The 21,359-nt window shown below is 48.5% G+C and overlaps 1 protein-coding gene across 15 annotated transcripts in view; it reads left to right on the forward strand.

The window, feature by feature from the left end:
• The window catches only part of HDAC8 (histone deacetylase 8), a 46,585-nt gene that overhangs the window by 20,631 nt on the left and 4,595 nt on the right, over nucleotides 1–21,359 (forward strand). For 10 of the 15 annotated variants that reach the window (XM_029996946.2, XM_029996952.2, XM_029996943.2 and 7 more), the window contains 3 exons: nucleotides 4,628–4,800; nucleotides 6,496–6,590; nucleotides 18,559–18,742. In XM_029996946.2, the coding sequence (XP_029852806.1) occupies nucleotides 4,628–4,800; nucleotides 6,496–6,590; nucleotides 18,559–18,742 (452 nt within the window). Of the gene's footprint in view, nucleotides 1–4,627; nucleotides 4,801–6,495; nucleotides 6,591–13,468; nucleotides 13,594–14,340; nucleotides 14,603–18,558; nucleotides 18,743–21,359 lie in introns of those variants that run through there. The other 5 variants (XM_029996944.2, XM_029996950.2, XR_003920892.2 and 2 more) reach the window with 4 other exon arrangements.

The raw sequence follows: 21,359 nt of genomic DNA on the forward strand, positions 1-21,359 counted from the left end.
AGACAGGGCTTGTGGTGTTTGCTGGTGCAGCTGTCACCTTGGCATGTCATGGGTCTCACCAGGACGTGTAGAGAGTGGGGCAGTCAGCAGCAGGGTGGCAGGCTCATGGAAGCTAGGAGGCAAGCTGGCATGGGGAGCATTTGCTGGCTCTGAGAGCAGCAGGGCCCTGGGCAGCACTGGGTCTTGTCTGCCTGCAGCGTGGGCAGAAGGAAGAGCAGGCAGGCCCATGTGTTGCTGCTAAGGTGACAGCAGATGTAACTTGATTTGTGAGTTTTGGATACAGCTTTTTGGAGATTGGAGGTGTAAGTCACAATCTTGCCTGTATATCCAGGTAAAGGAAAGCCCTCTAATTTGGGGAGCTCCTTCCCATGCCGCTGGCCATCTCCTGACACCAATGGGAGGAAACGTCTTGTGGTACTGGTCCTCTTCCAGTGGCAATCTCACTGGGGCTGTGAAATTTTGACTGCTCTTCTGGGTTTCCTTGAGCAGTTGCAGAAGCCTGTTCTCTTCCATCCTCCCTGTCAGCCACTGACTGTTTTAGCTGTTCTTCTGACCTCTCTGGAGGTAACAAAAGGCGAATTCTCTGTCAGCTGCTTCCTTCGGGGGCTGGCAGGGGGGGCAGTGAATTGGATACTGCTGAAAGAAAGAGCTTGGAGAAGTGTGAAAATGGGCAACATCTGTTCATCTCCGCCACAAGGGCAGGCAGTGCAGCCCTGCCTTGGCATGCTGCTCTGCCAGAGCCAGAAAAGAACCACTGGGGTCACCTTGTCTTCGTGGCCTGAAGTCGCTCACCGAGACTTCCCTGAACTTGTTTGTTAGTTCAGGAACAGAAAGGGGGCAGAACATCCCTTTGCACATGTGCCAAGTGAGTGCACAGCCCAGATTGCGTGGTCCTTGCTGGCTGAGCTGTGCCCTGGCTGCAGTGATGGGGGTACCATCCCACTGGAGCAAGCTGTCACAGGTCAGAGGTTCCTGCACCTGCAGCTGTGAGGCAATGAGGGATCTTTGCCATGCTCACGATGCATCTTGATGCAAAGTTAGTTTTCTAGCTGGGATTAGTTTGCCATTAGCAGGGAGGTGTATCAGGAGTTCCCAGACAGGCTTGCAGCTCTGACGGTGTGTTCTGGTTTCAGCTGGGATAGAGTTAGTTTTCTTTGTAGTAGCTGGCGTAGTGTTATGTTTTGAGTTCAGTATGAGAAGAATGTTGATAACACACTGGTGTTTTCAGTTGTTGCTAAGTAGTGTTTAGTCTAAAGTCAAGGAATTTTCAGCTTCTCATGCCCAGCCAGCAAGAAGGCTGGAGGGGCACAAGAAGTTGGGAGGGGACACAGCCAGGACAGCTGACCCAAACTGGCCAAAGGGATATCCCATACCATGTGATGTCACGCCAGTATATAGACTGGGGGGAGTGGGGCTGAGGGGATTCGCTGCTCCAGAACGAACTGGGCATGGGTCAGCAGGTGGTGAGCAAGTGCATTGTGCATCACTTGTATATTCCAGTCCTTTTATTATTATTATTGTCATTTTATTATTGTTATTATTATAATTATTAGTTTCTTCTTTTCTGTTCTGTTAAACTGTTCTTACCTCAACCCACAAGTTTTACTTTTTCTTTTTCCAATTCTCTCCCCCATCCCACTGGGGGCAGGGGTGGGGGGAGCGAGCAGCTGCATGGTGCTTAGTTGCTGGCTGGGGTTAAACCACGACACCACTCATGTTTTGACAGCTACCAGGCCATGTTGTCCACACAGTCCCACCAAGCTAAGCAAACTGAGGCAGATGATGAAAATCACAGTGCCAAGGAAAGAGCAGTCAAATTGGCATAAGCTTCCTTCTTGAAGTGGACCCAAAGTCAGCCTCTTTTCTGCAGATGTCAAGGACAGGATGGATAAGAGGGGCTTCCACCTCCGCCCAAGGCCCTCGTTGTACTACCCTTCCTTGGAGTAAGGAGGACTAAACTGTCTTTCTTCCAACAGTGTAGGGCTTCTTGACGCTGCTGCTGGTGAGGGCTTTCTTTGCCTGCACTCAGACCTCTGAAAGCACATCTAGCTCCTGTGAGCTGTCTCTGGGTCCCTCTTCCCCCATCTCCCTCGGACATGGTCCTCTACTTTTGCTAGACAAGCAGCTAACACTGGCCAGTTCAAACAGCTCACTTTTTCCCTAGGAAGCTTTACATTCCTCACGGATCCACCAGAAACAGGCAGATGCATGTGAAATAACATCAACAGAGGAAGGTTTACCTCTCGCTAGCAAAGACTGGGGGTCCCCTGCCCTCTCACCAGTCTCACTGTGCAAGGGCAGCCACTTCCATCAAAATGCAATCACTATCACGAGTCCTTCTACTATTTTCCCACTGAAACTTACTTCAGGCCAAGGCTTCCTACTACTTCTCAGCAAGGTCTCCCAGCGAGGATGGAGAAGAGTCTTTTAGCCCATCCCTGCAGGTTTTTGCTGGCTGCATGAGGAGTTTTAAACAAAGTTCACTCTCTCCCAGGGCTTTTAATTTTCAAAGCACATTGCAGACATTACCTAAATGATAAACATCTCCTTAACATGACAGCATTTGTCTGTAGCTGCTGGGATCTCTGTTAAGGCATAAGGGTAGCTTAGCCCCCTTCTTGCCCCATGCTGTGCTCAGGAACAGAGTAATTCTTTCTGGTGTTTTAGGAAATCAGCGGAAGGACTGCTCTGCAGTCTCAGCCCTGTCCACATGTTGACAGATCTTCACACGCATGCAGGCTACAAGCTTGAGCTGACAATAAAGCCAAACTGACCATCCATCCTTCCCAGCCCTTTCCTTTTGCTTATGATGGAGCTCCTCTGATCCCACAGTGTGCAGTTTCAGAGAGCTGAACTAGCAAAAAGTTGCTTAGCAGGGTTAGTTTTCTGCTAGGTTAACTCCCTGAACTGGTTCATGGCAAGGAAAAGAGGGGAAAGGAGTGGGCAGCCAAGGATAAGGCAGTGGGAACAGGACTTTTCTCCCCTTCTGGCAGCATCCCCCAGGGAGACCAGCTCAGTCACACCATGTTGTGGCTTAACCCCAGCTGGTAACCAAGCACCACACAGCCTCTCACTCACTCACTCCCCCCACCCAGTGGGATGGGGGAGAGAATCAGAAAAAAAAAAAGTAAAACTCGTGGGTTCTGATAAGAACAGTTTAATAGAACAGAAAGGAAGAAACTAATAATGATATTAATAACAATAATAAAATGACAATAGTAATAATAAAAGGATTGGAATATACAAAACAAGTGATGCACAATGCAATTGCTCACCACCTGCTGACCCATGCCAACTAAACTCAAAACATAGCACTATACCAGCTACTAGGAAGACAATTAACTCTATGCCAGCTGAAACCAGGACAGTGGTGTGAGTAGCTGTTGGCTACCTGGCCCTGCTGGGCACCTGGGGTGCTGGGACCAGGCTCTCGGCACGTTCAGGCTGTGCTGCCATACCCGTGGTGAATATGCATATTGAATGGAAATCCTTACATATTTGGTCTCGGGGGGTGGTGTGGTGAGTTTTTTCCCAGAGTTTTTCTCATCACAGGTCGAGTTTTTTCCCAGTGGTGCCTATAATCCAGTAGTAAATTTGTGGTGCTTGTAGAGCTGATGGCCTCAGCTCTGCAGGCATCTGCCTTGGCAGACCCCACCAAGCTCAGTGAGTTTCCTTGTCTGGGTGCAGTGACTGGCTAAGTTTCTTGGGGTGAATGTTGGTAAATGCAAGCTCTTTGTCACAGGGAAGCAGCTCTCTTGTTTGGCACCGCAGTGGTTTCTAATTGCATATCAAATAAGAACTGGTGATTCTTAGGTTCTCTTAACCAAGGCAAAAGCATTTATTCCAGGGATCGCATCTGTTTCTACTTCAGCAAAATAAAAACACTGTTGTGAATGGAACATGGTTTTTTTCCATTATTTGCCTTTTATTTGGGGCTTTGGAGCATAGTGCTGGGAACAGGATTATTCCCTTTGTGGTGTTTGTAATACTAAAAATCTGGAGCAAAGCCAAATGTCTGACATGCCCAATTGCCTTCTGCAAGAGAGAATACTTCTAATAAACTATCTCCAGGACACTGGCCCTGCTGCACACCAGCATCCGCTAGAGCCAGGGGAAATGTGTTTCTGCCTCAAGAGCCATATGGGAGAGAGGAGAGTAAGAACCTAGACAGAGCCTTCCTCTGTTCATCCTGTCCTGTCCTGGTGAGAGGTGTCTGAGAGTTTAGGATTGTTGTTTTGCCAGACCCTGCTCTTCACTGTGACTTTTACAGGGGAGAAAAGCCCCTGGATTTGGCTTGCAGCCTTCCGTTCAGGGCGGCCAGTGGAAACGTGTGGTTTGATGCTGCCACTAAGCTGATCAGGACTAGATCCCCCTCCCTTGGGTTCTGTGATGCTTTTACCTTTATCAGCCTTGTGATGAGCACTTTGAGAGCTAAACTTACTGCAGGAGAGTAGCGGAGGCAGAAGGCTGACTGGGAGCAGAGGGAGCGTAACTGGTATGAGCGGGGTGGGAATAGAAAACACGGGAACCTTGAGAGGCATCGGTGGATCTGAGGGACCAGGGCCATGCCACCAGCATCCCTCTGACCTGCGTTTGTGGTAACCCCCACCACTTCTTCTCTCCACAGCGTGCTGAAGGAGGTGTACGCCGCATTCAACCCAGATGCGGTTGTGCTGCAGCTGGGGGCAGACACCATCGCTGGAGATCCCATGTGCTCTTTCAACATGACACCTGAGGGAGTGGGCAAGTGCCTGAAGTATGTCCTGCAGTGGCAGCTAGCAACTCTCATCCTGGGAGGAGGTGAGTGCACTCGTGTCCTGCTGTTCACAAGGAAACAGATTTGTCCTCCTGCAACCCTTCCATGAGTGTGTGCCCTTTGGGCTCAGTACTGGCTGGAGTTTAGCAGAGTGACTGCTGGGCAGTGTCAGGAGGGCACTCTGTGGCGCAGTACTGTTTTCACATAGAACTGAAATCCTTGATACCGACAGGTGTAAGTCTCAATCCTGACCCTAAGATCTTGAGTTAATGGCAACTTGGCTCCTCTGGAGAAGAGCAGAGGCTGTCAACAACCCCTATGAACTGACCCTGGCTTCTCAATGGCACCTCTGATTCTTATCTCTGCTGATCAACCCTTCAGCACTTCTCTTTAAAAGTGTTCCCAAACCTACCTTGGGCATCTGGCAATGAATGATTTTGCGTGGGTTCAAGCAGGGGCTTGGGAAAAGGACGGGCTGCCTCCACGGTACAACAGGGCTCTGATACCTAGCGAAAGCTAAGGTTGACTTAGCTCTGCCATGCTGCATAACCAGCCATTTGTCTAGCAGGGAGAACACAGGACAGGCTTTACGCAACAGAGCATTTCAGAACAATAAAAGCCACTATGTGCCAAGGGGAGCCCCCCAGCTCTGTGCCTGGAGCCATATCAGCTCTAGCTGTTGTCCTTTTGAGATGGGGGAGATCAGGTATAGCATGTTAAGCCTAAAATTTGATGTGCCTAATGCACTTTGATTTGGAAAGGTTATGAGTGTTCAGTCCTGCTGTGGCATGTCTGGGTATGCTGGGGATGGCAGCTTTCAGGCAAAAAGAAACCCCAAAACTTCTGTCAAAAAATGAGGGACAACTATTTGTCACTTGTGAAACTACCAAAGGAGTGTTGTACCACTGCAGCTTGTGGAAGCATTTGAAGTGGAAACTGGGGGACGAGTCAATACTTGGGGGGAAAAAAAAAACCCAAACCAACAAAAAACCAACCACCAACACAAAGAGAAGGGAACATTGAAGAATATGGTGTCTCTCTCTCTTTTTAAAGTGTTTTTTTCTCTTACTATTTTAGTCATCTTTGCTGGGAAAAAAGTCTTCTGAGTTTCTTGCAGGATTGCTTTCAGCTAAGGTTTCTCCTTGTGGGCTCATGTACTGTTACCACAGAGGTAACCATTACCATACTGACTGTGAAACCTCATTTACTTCTAAAGCAGTCGCAGGTTGTACTAATGAGCTTCATATTTGTCCTCTCAAACATGACAGTGCTGAAGAGCTCACCAGCGAATGGCTGGGCATGCGTATTATGCTTTATGGGTCGAAGGCTGGCATTAAAAACCAGGAATCCCCCGTCTCTGCTGCTGCCCTTGCGCTTCTCTCTCTGTTACCTCTGAACAGCCCTCCTTGTTGCCAGGAGAGAGCCCAGTGCATGGGACTGGGGGCTCATGCTGGGTCTGAGATGGTGGCTTCAGGAGCCTGGCCTGTGCCACACTGGGTGTAACTGGGATTCAGTTTGGGAGGTCTGCCCTTGCATACAGTGTCATTTGGACCTAGCCTCATGTAGCCAGCAGGTGCAAAATGCGGTTTTGGGGCACAGCTTGAATGGATGAAGTAAGCTGAATTCATGTAAACTGTGCATGTTGCCTCTGTGATCTGTTCCTTCCACTAAAATCTCTCCCTCTGTCTTCCCTTTCCCCACTCTTCCCACTCCAAAATAACAATTCTTGCTGGAGACAGGAGGCTACAACCTTGCCAACACAGCTCGCTGCTGGACATACTTGACTGGGGTCATCCTTGGGAGAACGCTGTGCTCCGAGATACCCGATCACGAGGTAAAGCTTTGACAAACCCTACCTTCTCCTGGCACAAGAGCTGAGTCGTTCTACCTAATCCAAACGGCATCCTTGCTGCTCAATACTGTTTTGTTGATGCACTCCTGTAACAATAACGCACTGTCCTAGCAGCATAGTGGGTGCTTGTTCCCAAAACCTGAGGCTGTCCGCATCTTTTTGCAAGGGATCTCAGGCACCAATAGACTGCAGTCTCAGATGATTACAGAGAGGATGGGGAGGGGGAGTCACCTGTTTGCTCAAAGAGCTCTTTAGGATGTGTGCACACTTTTGCCAGGAAAGAACCAGGCCTTTCTCAAGGCTTTAAATTTTAGCCCTGCTTTCATTGACTTACAGAAAATACCAGGTGCAACTTTGAAGCTTTTCTGACCAGCAGTCTTGCAGTGGGCCATGAGGCGAGGTGCTGTTCATGATCGCGTATGAGCTCTCAGTTCCAGTCTTGGTGCTTTTAAAGTCTTCAGCAGGGCTGGACAGCTGGTTGGAGGGACACAGTCTAGACTGAATTTGGGTGGAATAACTATAGGTTCGTAATAGGTCTCAAACTGCAGATCAGTGTTATTGACCCTACAGAAACAAAACTCCATGGGCAAAGCAGTTCAAGCATAGAGTGACCACAGAGGAGAATTACAGTTTTGCCTTTGTCTAAGGATCACACGGACCAGTATGCATGAGGAAGTAGTGTTTGTGTGTATTGAAACTGGAAATTCATCATTATAGAAACTGGTGATTACAGATACAGGATGCTTTTTGAGGGGTGTCATGCTTAAATATGATCCTTTAACCAGGTTTCTGCAGAAGCAGGTTTTAATCTTTCATATATGCGGGAAGTGAAAAGGGTGAGTCCCTCTGTAGAAATTAACTGCTGCAGGTGGTTAGGTTTTGCCTTTTTGTTGTTGCTCTGAACAGTTTGTTTGTTGTGTTAATGATTCCTGCACCGAGTGCCCTGAAGGGTAAGAGCAGTGTGGGAATGAGTTGATCGCAGGATGTCACAAGGTGCACAGTGGGGCCCTGTGTGCTCTGGCTACTCCTTCTCAAAGGAATTTGTATCCCGTCCTGGGCTGGCCAGTGCTTGGGCTGCAGGGCTGAGCTGGCTGCGAGTTGTGGTGCTGCCGGTGGCCAGCCTGTTTGGGTTCCCCTTGCAGTGAAATGGTGCTTGTGGTTTTGTTTCCGGCGATGAGAGGAGCTGCTCAGGGTTCACCCTGGAGGAACCTGTTCCCAGAGATCAGCCCAGCCTGTCTCTTGGAGCGGTGGGGCAGCACTTGAAGAGGAATGAGCTGGAACAGGAGGAGAAACATGGGCTGCCTTGGATGACGCAGTCACCAAGTGCTGCTGTTCCCACTTGGGCACCTATAGGAGAATTATTACAGCAGGCTCATAAACGATGTTGAGACCTTTTGTAAGGTGTGATTTTTGTGGGATTTACAAAATTAGGAAGGCCAAGGGAGCAGAGCATCCTTGTGTGCGGTGTGAGCGAGGTGGCCTGATGGGCCCTGGCTCATCAGGCAGAGCAGTGTGCTCTCAGCCCTGGCCTTCTGGCTGCTGCCCACTGCTCTTCTGAAGGTTATTTACTGGGGAGGAGATAAATGTTGCTCTGTTTTGCACCCAGCTAGGGAGATATTGTCTCTATGTGATTGTGTGCTCTGGCTGTGCTTGCAGGAATCAAGTGTTTTGCATGAGATAACGACTGCGTATAGCCAGGCAGCAGTGAGCCTGCAGCACGTTTGGTGTTGGGGCCCTGGAGTGATGCTTGCAGGGTGCTTTTTGAGCACGATGTGTTGGGGAGGGAGGTGTTGGCAGCTAAATGAAAGGGACCACTGGCCAGTGACCAGCACAGGGGGTGGTGATAACACAGGGCACTGCTACTGTGGGAGGAGGTCCTGGGACAGACAGAGTCCTCGTAGGCCAGTTTGTAAAGGTCTTAATTCTTTAATTCAATCTTTTATGCGCTTTTCGTGGCCAGGGATCAAAGAGGCAAGCTGTGGCCCTGCTCAGATGCCACAAACTGAACACAGTCACGTTCCTGAACTGCCCCTGCCCCTTCTCCCGGGTACCCCAGGAGGGCTGGAAGCAGGAAAAGCAGCAGCTCAACCCTGTCGAGGGAACAAAAAGCATTTTGTACCTGCTGAACAACCTCCACCCCACTCCCCACTCCAGCAACTGCCGCCACTGCTCCCAGAAGTGAGCGAACAGGAGGCCCGGCCTTTCTAAGGGGATGCGAGGGGCTTGGGGCAGGGAATGGGACAGTTTTTCCTTTGAGGGGGGTGTGTGGGGGGGAGGCGGGCAGCAGGGAAAAGCTGTCACAAAGCCTTGATTGTAAATTAAGCCCTGTTGTTTCTTACTTGTGCGCTGGGGCACGTTCCAGTGTCTGCTGGCCGCTCAGCTGGTGTTGAGCTGGGTGCCTGGCCCAGCAGATGATGGTTCCCAAAAGGCAGGAGCTATTCTGCAGAGCTGAAGAGAATTGGGAAGTGGAGTTGAGCCCTCTGTAGCAAAAGCTGTTTCCCCTTCCCAGCCCACAAGAGCTTTCTTCCCAAACTGTGCATCTGAAATTTTTTTCCCATGCACTGCAAGAAACAGTTGTCTCATGGTTAAGTCCACTGCAAGTGTTTCTCTTTCTCCCTTGGCCTGGACACTGGGCTTTGCTCACGTGACATGTTGTGATGGTCTTAAATAGCATGGGAATGTGCAATCTGGAGGATGGTACCTCCTTCACCATGTCAAGTGAGCAGTATTGTCCAGGAAGCTGTCAATCTGTCTGTCTCCTCTCCTCTCTGCCACAGTAGCCGATAGCAGATGCAGGGGGACGAGTATAAAGAACAGTGTGAACACAGAGTTTCTCAGGGTGCTCTTCCAGTTTTCTGTGATGTATGGCCAAGAAGTATCCTGCGGTCTCTGTATTTGTCCTGTTGGTAACATGTAAGGCTTGGTTTGTGAGAAGATTCAGCATTATTATGATACTTACATGTTTCAGCTGGTCCTGGGGGCAGCTGTGGGTGTTCAGCACTGCTCCAAACCTGTCCTAGTCAAGCGAGACCCTGGGCAAAAAGAAGAGTGCAAGGCTAACGACTGGCTGTGCACAGCGTGCTTTACGGGACTTGCCGAGTACACGCAGGAAAGGGGGTAGCTGCTTCTCCATGGTGACACGTTTGGGGTCATCCTTTTGGTTTCTGTAATTCCTTGCTCTCCATCTGGTACTTGACAGGGCTGAATTGGCTGAGCCTCTCTGGTTTTATGCCAAGATGTGATCCAATATGCACCTTCCATGGGGTAACACTAAAGATAGGGGCTTTAATCTCACTGTTCTTCATTAAAATCCTGCCTACCATAAATGAGGCAGGGGCATTACACCTGAGAGCCCGCTCTGCCACCTCAGCTTAAGTTACCTGGAGCAAGTTCATCCACCTCGTTGAATGAGGATGACAGGTCCAGTGTCTGTAGCACCAGGGTTTCAGGTGATGCAAAGGTCTGTATCCCTGTAATGGATAGAATTCATGTGCGTGCAGCAGTCTCCGTTTGCGTCGTCTGGGTTTTCTGTCTTCTAGATACTCTTCAACAGTCAGGGAGTCATGGGTAGGTTATCCCTACCTGTTGCCCCCCTAGCCTGTGTATTATAGTGTGTAAGTCTTACTGCATGGAGAAAATGTGGTGGGGTTTTTCTGTGTGAGAGGACACTAAAAGATACCTATGAGCAGGTATGCTGGGCTAGTAACAGTTACCAGGACTTTAATTTTAAAAAATAAATTAATTAGAAAATTGTCTGGCTCATGAAAACTGGACATGGAAAAAAATAATTACTTTTAGATATCAAAATCCCCCTTTCAAAGTAAACTGGCACCCAGTACAGGAATGTTCCCTTTTGTTTATGCTCAAGGGCTTTATCTGGTTTGAGATAATGGAAGCAGTTGGGTTTCCACCACTTCCTTTAGGAAAATTTCCACTTTCAAAAAGATTTCCACCACAGGAAATACTCAGATTTTTTAGTTGGTTCCCTCAGTTTGGTTTTCTCCCAGTATCCCCAGTGCCACCAGGCTGTTCTTACCCAACTCTCAGGGCTTAGACCTCCCAGCTGGAGACTCCAGCAGCTCCTCTTGCAGTGTAAAATTTGGTTCTTCCCATCCTTTCTTCCTTGGTAAAGCCTTTCGGGCTGACTTTCATTCTCATTGGAACCTGCATCTTTGGATTTAAAGCTTAAGTCTTTTTCATACTTTGAAATAAAATGGGAAGCAGTGCAGATGTGCAGCAAACCTAGGAGTGATTTCTCCAGCTGATTTGTACTTGGTTGCTTGACAGTGGTTTGGGTCACTGCCTGAATGTCTCTCAGAAAAGAAGAAAGTTGGGTTTGGGGTTGCTGTTATGCTGTCTCCGAGGTAGAGACAAATGCAGCAATTTATAGTTACTTGGTCCCATGTTTGGCTGAGGGTGTCTGACAGAATGGCTCTGTAATAAGATAACAGCAGCAACAAACACCTTCTTTGACATGGTTTCTAAAGACCACTCTGGCTTGGAGAGGAGAAAAATCATTTTCCCAGAGTGGAAAGCTCTGTTGAAGCCCAGCTACAAAATTCCCTCTTGATCCAGTCTAGATTTGGGTACTTAAGTAAATGCAGTTCCTTTTTAACAAGGCAACACTGCCATGGGCAGGAGGCAGGAACCTTGCTGCAGTCGGACAGCTGCAGGCTATCTGCAGTGAAGCTGACACCCTTCTTATTGTTTGTCCTGTTCTCCATGAGATCAGAAGCCATGGCAGATCCTGAGCAGCTGTAGGCTTGTCTTCACTGCAGCTAACGTTGCCTTTTAATCTGGATGCTGTCCCCAGGCTGGCTCCTCTCCACGCAGACCAAACTGCCTGATCCTGCTCTTGTGGGCTTTCAACTGAGACTGCAGCCTGGTGGCTGCTTTACTCAAACCAATAACTCTTCCTTGTGTCCATGGTCCTCCAAGGTCTTGTCGCTCATGGAGTAAGAACAGTCAACTGAAAACATTGCCAGCTGGATCTGTTTCCTTGTTGGGGGAAATTAATAGCCAGGGCTGATAAACCAGTGAAGCTGTGAAGAGGCTGGTCTTTGTGTTGGATGTGACGGTTAGAGCTTGGGACCAGGAGGGTCCAGCTGGGAAAACACTGTTACTTGCTCCTTTGCAGAGGGCATGTGCAACCTGAGCACGTGAGAGCCAGTGTGTGTCTCCTTCCCAACTCTTGTCTTAGCAACTCTAGTCTCCACCTCTGTTATGTCTCAGCCTTTGTGTGTATTAATCTATGCCTGGTGAATCTATTCCCCTTGACATGGGAATCCCAGCTGGTTGACAAAACTTATGGGAGAGTCCCTGCCAGGTGCCTGTGTAGCCCCCATGTTGGGGCTTCCTGTGGTTCAGCTGTTCAGCACATTGCTCTGTCTTCCGGTGAGGGATGGCATGGGCTTTGTCATGCACAAGAGCAGGAGTTTGAGATCTACTAGCCTCTCACCCCTGAGTGGATGTGCAAGCCCTGTCTTATGGCCAGTGTGTGGCAGCTTGTACTGGATCATATTGTGCTCCTCCCCCAGGAAAGAGTGTTCCTCCAGGGCTGGGAACCTCCTGCTTCTCAGGAGCACTGTTCTGATTAAAGCTGCAAGGTACGTACAGGTACCAGTCTCTCCTGGAAGCCTGCTGCTGCTGAACCCTGCCTTTGGGACACAGAACAGTCCGAAATATCCATGTCCAACGGCAGGTGCACATAGGTCCTTAGCAGAGGCAGATGCCTCTCTAATAAGGCAGCTACAAGAAATGCTGGTGCTTGAGGTCTGGAGAGAGGTCACTGCAGAGAGCACAGTGAGACCGTGCTGATCCAGCTCCGTGTGCAGATGCTGATGGGGAGAAAAATCTCAGGCCTGGCTTCTTGAGACCTCTATGCTGTTTAAGGGCATAAAAACCCGGCTTCTTGCACCACCACTTGCTAGCCCCTTTACGATGAAGAGCTGCATATGAGTGTGGCAGCACATGGCGCCACACACTTAACGTCCAGGTGAGAATGGTGGAGGTTTGGTTTGGGGCTCTTAACTCTGAGATGCCATGGGAGTGCTTGTCCAGGTGTTTGGTGAGTGGCTATGTGGAGAAGGCAGACTCCATTAAGCAATTCAGTGCCCAGCACGCAGGTGACCTCTGCCTTCCCTCAAGGGTGTCCATGTGTTGTGCAGTGTGCCTGGGGCCCTCCTCCTGCCCAGCTGCATTTCAGCTTCGATGTGGGGATGGCGGCGTGTCCTCTGGCTTCCTCTGAAGCATGGAGAGGGGCATGTCAAGACTTCGCTCTGTTTAAAAGCCACAGAGTGAACCAGGAAAGCCTTGTGTTAACAAAAGCAAGCTTTATCCCACTCTGCATCTGTAAGATGGACTGTTGCCTTGTGGTGGGCTTGGACGCAGTTAGGATGACGCTTCCATTCTCTGCCTTTGCCAAGGGAAAAGGTTCCCAGCCACTGGACAGGTTTGCTGAGGGATGCAGGCAGCGTGTGCAGTTCAGTGTAGTGTCTCTACCACCTGCCTTGGGTACAGATGTGAAGGCACATGCTGGCCCACTGAGCGCTCTGGGAAGCTACTTGCTGCTCTTGCACTCCTGTGCTTTCTGTGAGGGGACCTGAGTCTGTTAAGTCAAACAGCTCTTTGCAAGCTGCCTGTAGAAGGGATGAGCCATCCTGGGAGTTGACATCCAAAGTCATTGATGCTCTCTGGCTTCTCTTCATGGCTCTGCTTTGCAACGAAGCTATCTGGGAGACAAGTCTTTGCTGGTGACAGTTGTCAGAGCAGAAGACAGTAAGATGGTTGATGGCAAATACAGCTTTTGGAGGACATGGTTTGTGTTTTTGAACTTAAAATACACTTTCTATCTTTTCTAGCAGGCTCATCAGAGCATGACAGAGAGCAGTCAGATGCCAGGCAGTGCTTTGCCATTGCCTTATTCCAGAGCCTGGACAAGGTACATTCCCATGTGATGTTCACACCTGGATTTTTGACTTGACAAGTTAGTTTAAACCTTATGGACCTCAGATTTTCAGGGGAAGGAGTGCCGTACTATGTATTCAATATGTGACACTTCACTTTCATGGGAATTCTTCTACTCCCTTTTCTCACTCCATGACTCATTGCATTTAGAGTAGGCTTTTTTTTCCCCTTAGATGGAGCTAGTGGAAGGTAACGAAGTTCCTCACCTTGCTGCTAGTGCAAGTTCCAGGCTAGCACTTTGTGGGGCAGCCTGTTTCTCTGTGATTAAGAATGAGATGTGCTCATCTTGCATTAATCCTGCAGAGATTCCTAACAGAAACTCCCAGAGAAGCTACAGCTGACTGGTTTTGCATATTTTTAGAGTCATCCTCATCAGTGTATTTTACCCTCTATAATCTTCCCAGGAGATGCTCCAGGCTGTCTGCATTGTGCTGTTTGGATGGGTTGGCATATTTAAGGTAAACTGGTGGAAGCAGATTTGGCGGGGGGAAAAGTCATGAAGGAGGAGAATTGGTTTGGAGGCTAGTGAGTATGAAATATTTACACAGCTATGAGATAATCTGAAGGGGAAACAGCATGTGCTTTCTGTATATGTGTACGTATGTATTTGTGCGCACACAGGGCTGTTGTCTTTTTGTCAGATTCCCAGGATTTTTTTCTGCTGCTTCTGGCAAAGAACCACTAATGGTTTAATAGCTTATCAGTGCCTGTACACAGAAACAAAGGTTGGTACTTCCTGATTTTGTGTTTTCTTTGCTTTGAATAGGAGTTCCCATTCTGATTAACATGAAACCTGGAAACTGAGCTGTCAGACCAGTCAGCTTTTTGAGATCAGTGCAGAATTCCTGACTGTGAGCAGCTTGAAGGCAGTCCAGGCACTGTTTTCCTGCTGTACAACCCCAGGGCTCTGCTCGCCTCCTGAAGGAAACTCGTGAGAGTACGTGACCCAGGACAGATCATTGCTAAAGCACCTTGCTGTGAAGTGGCTAGGTTGTGCTGCTCTGGATGTATTTCCCTCCATCAGCCAGGTTTGGCATGCTTTTTCAGTGATGATGGGCCAAATTCTACCCAGTTATATTTAGCATTATGCTTCTCTTCCGGCACTGAGGGGTTTGGGAACGTTCTTTACAGCTCCAGGTCTTGGAATCAAGTTACTATGAAAGAAAGTCAGTATTCAGAAACATGGAGGTCTTTTGGTTGTTCTTTTTTGTTCTAGAGTTTGTAGAGAAGGACTTGAAAACAAGACAGCTGTGGTCTTGAGATCCAAAAAGCATTTGACTGAGCAGCAGTGTAATGGTGTTTAAATAGTCTTAGGATGTCTGGAAGGACCAACATAGAATTTCTTTGAATATCCAGTGCTGATGGTGCAGTGGGTCATGGTCCCCCTGCAGCAGTGTCCACCAATGAACTGTTTCTACTAAAGTCAGGGACAGAATTTAGACTTTTATAAGATGCCTAATTTTTTTGCTATTGGCGTAGTACTTGTCAGATCTGGCATTATTCAGTAGAAAATATCCTTCCCCTTTAAGAACATTATTGTTTTAGCCTTTTTTTTCCTCTCCTCTTTGCCTTTTTCTTTCTCTATTTCTCATCCTTTTTCCTGGCCTCCATGCCTACTCTTTTCTTCCTCCAACACTTCTTTCCCTGCAGTCATTCCACATTCCTGTCTCCTGAACCATTACTCCCACCCTCTTTCAGACCATCAAAGCACTTGGCAGTCATGCTACTACACTTGGCACTGCTCCTTTCTCTAGGACACCCCACTGATGGGAGGGCAGACATTAGCAGTCCCAGGTATGCCTCCCTCTGGTTTAAACTTCAGCTCCTTTTGGCCTGCTCAGGGCTTTAGCATTGTGCATCGGACATTTGTGATTCTCAGTTTTGGCATGCCTGAGTTTTAAAAGGGAGCAGTTGTCAGTTTCTGGGTCAGCTGCTGATTAAGAGGAGGATTTTTAGCTTTCCTTGTGAGTCTTGGTTCTCAACACGGTTTTTTTCATCCCTGAAAATGACAGGTTTTTTTCAGAGATGAAAAAGATATATTTTCCCCTGCTACAAAAGAATGGATGAGTGAGTAGTGCAGGCATTCTGTTGCTGCTGAAGCATGAGCTTGCTTACTTGCAACATCCTCCTTGTTCTGAGGTGAAGAAACAGAATGAGTCTTTTCTGCAGGACTGAAAACCACCTCTTGAATCCCCTCCAGACTGCAAGAGAGTGGATACAAGGTGCTTGTACAAATGGTTCTTTTGTACTATCTTTGGAAATATTAGGGTTTAAGCCTCTCACCTCAAAGAGAAAATGGAAGTTACCGGTTTGTTTTGGTAGATTTGCCTCTCTGGGTCCCTGCAGTGGTCAGACCTCAGTGGATTCTCAGCTGCTGCTTGTTGTTTTTGTCAGTTGATGAGTGGTTGAAAGAATTTCTTTTGTTAGTGTTTCCTCAGAGACAAGAAGCACCTCTAGCTGCAGCAATGAGAGGTGGTCCTGTCCTTACCTGCCTGGCTGTCCTGCCGCCAGTGCAAGGCAGCAGAAGTGGGCAGGGGCTCCTGCCACTGCCCCTGTGCCCTGCCGGTTTGTGTCTCAGCCCTTGTGTCTCAGTCTGTGACCTGGAGTGACTGGACATGTATTTTCTTCTGCCACCTGCACAGGAACCTGTGGTAGAGGGATAGGAATGTTTTCAACAGCTGCGGCTGTTTGCTTCAGAGCACCTGCATCAGAACTCTTGGATAAGCCAGTTCAAGATTTACCAGGCTTGCCGTGCTGACCTGCTTTCTGGTGGATGGTGTAGAACACAGCTGACCCCAAGCTCTTCTGCGTTGACTGCGCTCTGCAACCCATACTGAGTGGCTCAGCACATGGAGCTGCTCTACAGGATATTAGTTAGTTAATACCAAAAGCTTCTCAACTGCCATAAACCATATCCGTGCAAAAGTTGAGGTATTTTTGCCCTTTAATGTAGACTTTGAAAAGCAGTTGCATGAAACTGTATTGGTGCGCTGTTTCACTTGGTGCCACAGAAATGAGAATGTGAGGAAGTGCAAAATCATGCCTTCATCAGGATTAACTGTGCCTTGTGTCCCAGGCTGGATGTGCTAGGCCCAGGTACAAAGTCCGCTGTGCCACTGCCTGTGTAACCATCAGGTTGTGCAGCCAAGACCAGTTACTGAGAGGTGTGCATTTTCCATGTGCTCTTCCACGGATGCTGCAGTCAAGATTTTCTGTGTATTTCCTTTTTTCCTGCAAATGAGCCAGGTTACTTGATTTGTGGAGTCAGTGGGCCTTGCCAGTGGAGCCTGTGTGCTCTGGGAGTAGCTGTCTCCTGTTCAGAGTACAAGAGCAAACTCAAACCAGACTAGAGACACCAGCTGTCAGTGAGGACTTCCCAAAACATGTTGGCTTCTACTGCTGTAGCTATTTTCAGTCTTTCTAAGCAGGAGAAATGTCAGTGTTCTTCTCTTCTGTCAGTATTTCAGCAGGGGCTTTCCAAAGCAATCTCTGGGCAGAGGTGAAGAAAGGAAAATGTTTAGCTATAAAGGAGATTACTTAAGAAAACTGTGAAAATAGTCTGCTTGAAAAATATACATCGGTCCTTGGGCTGACCATGGAGAAGCTTGGAAGAAGGATAACTAGCGCCTGCTAGTTAGCTAAGCATGGGCTCCCATGCTGCACGATACAGCTGGGAAGGGTCCCATTCAGGCTAGCCCTGGGTCCATCTCTGATCTGAACAGTCATGGTAATGTTTTAATGAGCTAAGAGCAGCCACAATGTACTGCAGTTTCCTGCTGCCCCACGTTGGTTTGGGGGACAGATGGGATCTCATTTGCACAGCATTGAAAGCATAGATCAAAACCCTGACTCACTAAAAAGGAAAGATTTTTCCATTTTTTCAATCGGCTGGCTGGGTCTGCCGTGACCGAGCACTGCACAAATGAGCCGGTGCAGCTGTCAAAATCTGCCTTTTACTCCCTTTTCAGTGGAATATTGTGTTGGCCCACAAAAAAGTTGGGGAGGCAGCATGTTGCCTGCCCTGACCCAGCTGCCTTGTCCATTCTGTGTGAATTGCTCATGTACTTACAGAGCAGGCAGCTCCTTAACACTGCGATTCACAGGCTAGTAAGCCCAGCATGATTTCAGGTTTGCTTTCAAATGCTGAACTGTAACCTGCAGCATTCAGGAGACACTTCATTTTCCTCGTCAGTACTGGCATGTTGAGGTCTGCTTGGAGAAGCCCTCATTGCCCCTGCTAGTGCAGAGATGTCGGTCTTGGGTTGCCAGATCTGCCACCTCCAATCTCACCCTTAAAGAAAACCTCAGCCCTGTGCATCATTAATCACTGGGGAGACTATAATGCTGTGAATTTCCCTATCTTTCGTACAAAGTCTGGACTCTCCATGGAGTAAAGCTCTCCAGGGCTAGCAACAGGACCAATCGCAACTTCACTGCTGAATTTTTAATCCTGGTGTGTCTACTTCTTTTCTCAGTGCTGCGTGCTTGTGAAATAAAACTGCTGGCAATAATTTGTGATTCTACATTATCGTGAAGAGCCCACATGCTGCAGATATTCTCATTCAGGCTTGCCTGCACGCTGTTGTAGTACTCAGCCAGGAAAGACACATTAGTAACCTTGAAGCACACTGATTTTTCTCCTTCTGGGTGTTTCACAGTCATGTCAGTGCAGCACTCTGCAAGGTGGGGCAGGGAGCTGAGAGGAAGGATATCTGATAGGCAGCACTTGAATTTTGTTCATTAAAAAATCAGGTTTGAAGGTAACCATGTGTAAAATGAGTGTCAACAGCTTTCTCAAATAAAGCATTGCGATAGACATTTGACTGCTTTTGGCTGCACAACTGAGCTCTGCTTCCTAAGCCCTTAAATTGGTAGTGGTTGCATACTTCAGGTGGGCACAGACACTGCAGAAGCACCTCTTTAATGTAGTTAAGCTACATGTGCCCCTCAGATGGAGAAAATGTTTTTGCCTTTTTACAAACAGGTACCCGTGGGATGCCCTCCCTCCAGCCTCAGCCAGCCAGAGACCTCTCTTCTGACTCTCCTCTCCTCTTCCCTGCAGTTCTTCACAGAGTACGGTCCTGATTACGTGCTGGAGATCACACCGAGCTGCAGACCAGACCGCAATGAGCCACAGAGAATTCAAGAAATTCTTAACTCTATCAAAGGTGAGTTGTCCAAGCCAGCACTCCTGCTTCAGGCTTACAGGTCTTTTTAGAGAGGACTTCAGGAAAGCTCATTGGAGTCTTTCTCACTGACTAGAAAGATGAACCACATTCACTTGACTGCTCATTGTGTACAATGTCATTTGTCTCCTGCTTCACTTGGGATTCTCAGTCTTAGTAGCACATCAGCTCAGAGCTGTGGGTCCCTGTTAGCGAAAGTTGCCATTGCCTTTCCTCTGGCTGGGCAGAGGAGCATGGGGCCTCGTCCTTATTAGAATCATAGAACAGCCCAGGTTGTAAGGGACCTCAAAGATCATCTGGTCCAACCTTTCGTGGAAAAGGGAGCCTAGATGAGATTATCTAGCACCCTGTCCAGTCGTATCGTGAAAAACTCTAGCAATGGGGACTCTACCACGTCTCTGGGGAGGTTGTTCCAGTGACTGTTCTCACTGTAAGAAATTTCTTTCTTGTAACGAGGTGAAACCTCTCCTGGTGCAGCTCATACCTCTTGCCCCTTGTCCTCTCCATGTGGCTCCTTGTGAAGAGAGAGCCTCTGTCCTCTCTGTAGCTGCCCTTCAAGTACGGGAATACTGGATACCGAGCCTTCTCTTCTCCAGGGAGAAGAGACACAACTCCCTCAGCCTTTCCTCACAGGGCAGGTTCTCCATCCGTGTGATCATCTTCGTGGCCCTCCTTTGGACCCTTTCCAGTCTGTCCATGTCTTTTTTGATTTGTGGGGACCAGAACTGGACATAGTACTCCAGGTACAGCTAACAAGCGCTGAGTAGAGTGGGATGATCCCATCTGTATCTCTGCTAGTAACACCCCTGCAGATGCTGCCCAGCATCCAATTTGCCTTCGTTGCTGCAGCGGCACACTGCTGGATCATGTTCAGCTTGCTTTCCCCCAGGACCCCCAGGTTCCTTTCAGCAAGGCTGCTCCCCAGCCACACAGACCCTAGCCTGAACCAGGATCTTTGGTTATTCTGTCCCAGGTGCAGGACCTTGCCCGTGTCATTGTTAAACTTCATGCTGTTCTTGTTAGCCCACTCTTCCAGCTTGTCCAGGTCTCTGTAAGATGGCTCTCCCTTCTGATGTGTCCACCTCAGCACCCAGTTTGGTGTCATCAGCAAACTTGGTGAGGTTGCTTTCAATCCCATTATCCAGATCATTTATGAAGATGTTGAACAGTGTGGGGCCCAGTATCAATCCCTGGGGGACCCCACTTGTGACAGGCTGCCGGCCTGAGTAAAAACCATTGATCACCACCTTCTGCATGCTGCCTGTGAGCCAATTCCCTCCCTACCTGCTTTGCAGACCGCCCATCCAATCTGTGTCTTGCCAGTTTGTCCAGGAGGAGGCTGTGGGAAACAGTGTCAAACACTTTGCTGAAATCCAAGTAAACAACATCCATTGCTCTCCCCACGTTGACAGAACATGGTATTTTGATGTAGAAGATGACCAGATCAGCCTGGCATGATTTGTCCTTGGTAAATCCATGCTGGCTTTTCCCAGTCACCTGCTTAATTTGGTTTGTAAGTTTCTAAGAGAACTTGTTCCATGACTTTCCCAGGGATTGAAGTATGACTAATGTGCCTGCAGTTTTCTGGGCCCTCTTTTGGACCCTCCTTGTAGATGGGTGTGACAGTTGCCCTCTGCCAGTAATCAGGGGTATCCCCTGATCTCCATTACTTTTCAAATATTATAGGCAGCGGCCTTGCAAGAATGTCAGCCACTTCTCTTAACATAGATTTATGTGGGTGGAACCTTTTGCAATAGGTCACAGACCACCCATCCCTGCTGGTGGGTGGACACTTGCATTGTCCAGCTATGCAGGTAAAGACAGAGGTAGAGAAGGTATTGAGAACTTCTGTCTTGTCAACATTATTAGTAATTGGTTTCTCTGCCCTTGTTAGCAATGGGCCTATGTCTTCCCTGGGCTTCTGCTTACTGCTCACATATCTGAAGAACCCATTCTTCTTGTGTTAACTTGATGTTTTGCCACTCAGAGAGACCTTGGCAGGCTTGAGAGGTGGGCTCGTGTGAGCCTCATGAAGTTCAACAAGACCAAGTGCAAGGTCTTGCACATGGGTCGGGACAATCCCAAGCGCAAATACAGGCTGGGCGATGAGTGGATTGAGAGCAGCCCTGAGGAGAAGGATTTGGGGTTGTTGGTTGACAAGAAGCATAACATGACCCAGCAATGTGAGTTTGCAGCCCAGAAAGCCAACTGTATTCTGGGCTGCATCAAAAGAAGCATGACCAGCAGGTCAAGGGAGGTGATTCTCCCTCTCTACTCCGCTCCCATGAGACCCCCCTCTGGAGTACTACATTCAGCTCTGTGGCCCCCAACATAAGAAGGACATGGACATGTTGGAGCGAGTCCAGAGGAGGGCCACAAAGATGATCAGAGGGCCGGAGTACCTTCTGTGGTGCTATGATTCATTCGATGAGATTAAACACTTGCTGGATGTGGTTGTGGGTGTCATCAACCTCAGACATATGTGCCCACAGAGGCTTCCTACAGAAGAGGGCAGCTAATTACAGCTAGACAGAAAAAGCTAGGGCTGTGAGCCCAGGTCTCAGCCTGGATGCAAGGAAGGTACCATGGCTGGGATTAC

The sequence above is a fragment of the Aquila chrysaetos genome, chromosome 21 (genome assembly GCF_900496995.4).
Source record: "Aquila chrysaetos chrysaetos chromosome 21, bAquChr1.4, whole genome shotgun sequence".
In the NCBI taxonomy this organism is placed as follows: domain Eukaryota; kingdom Metazoa; phylum Chordata; class Aves; order Accipitriformes; family Accipitridae; genus Aquila; species Aquila chrysaetos.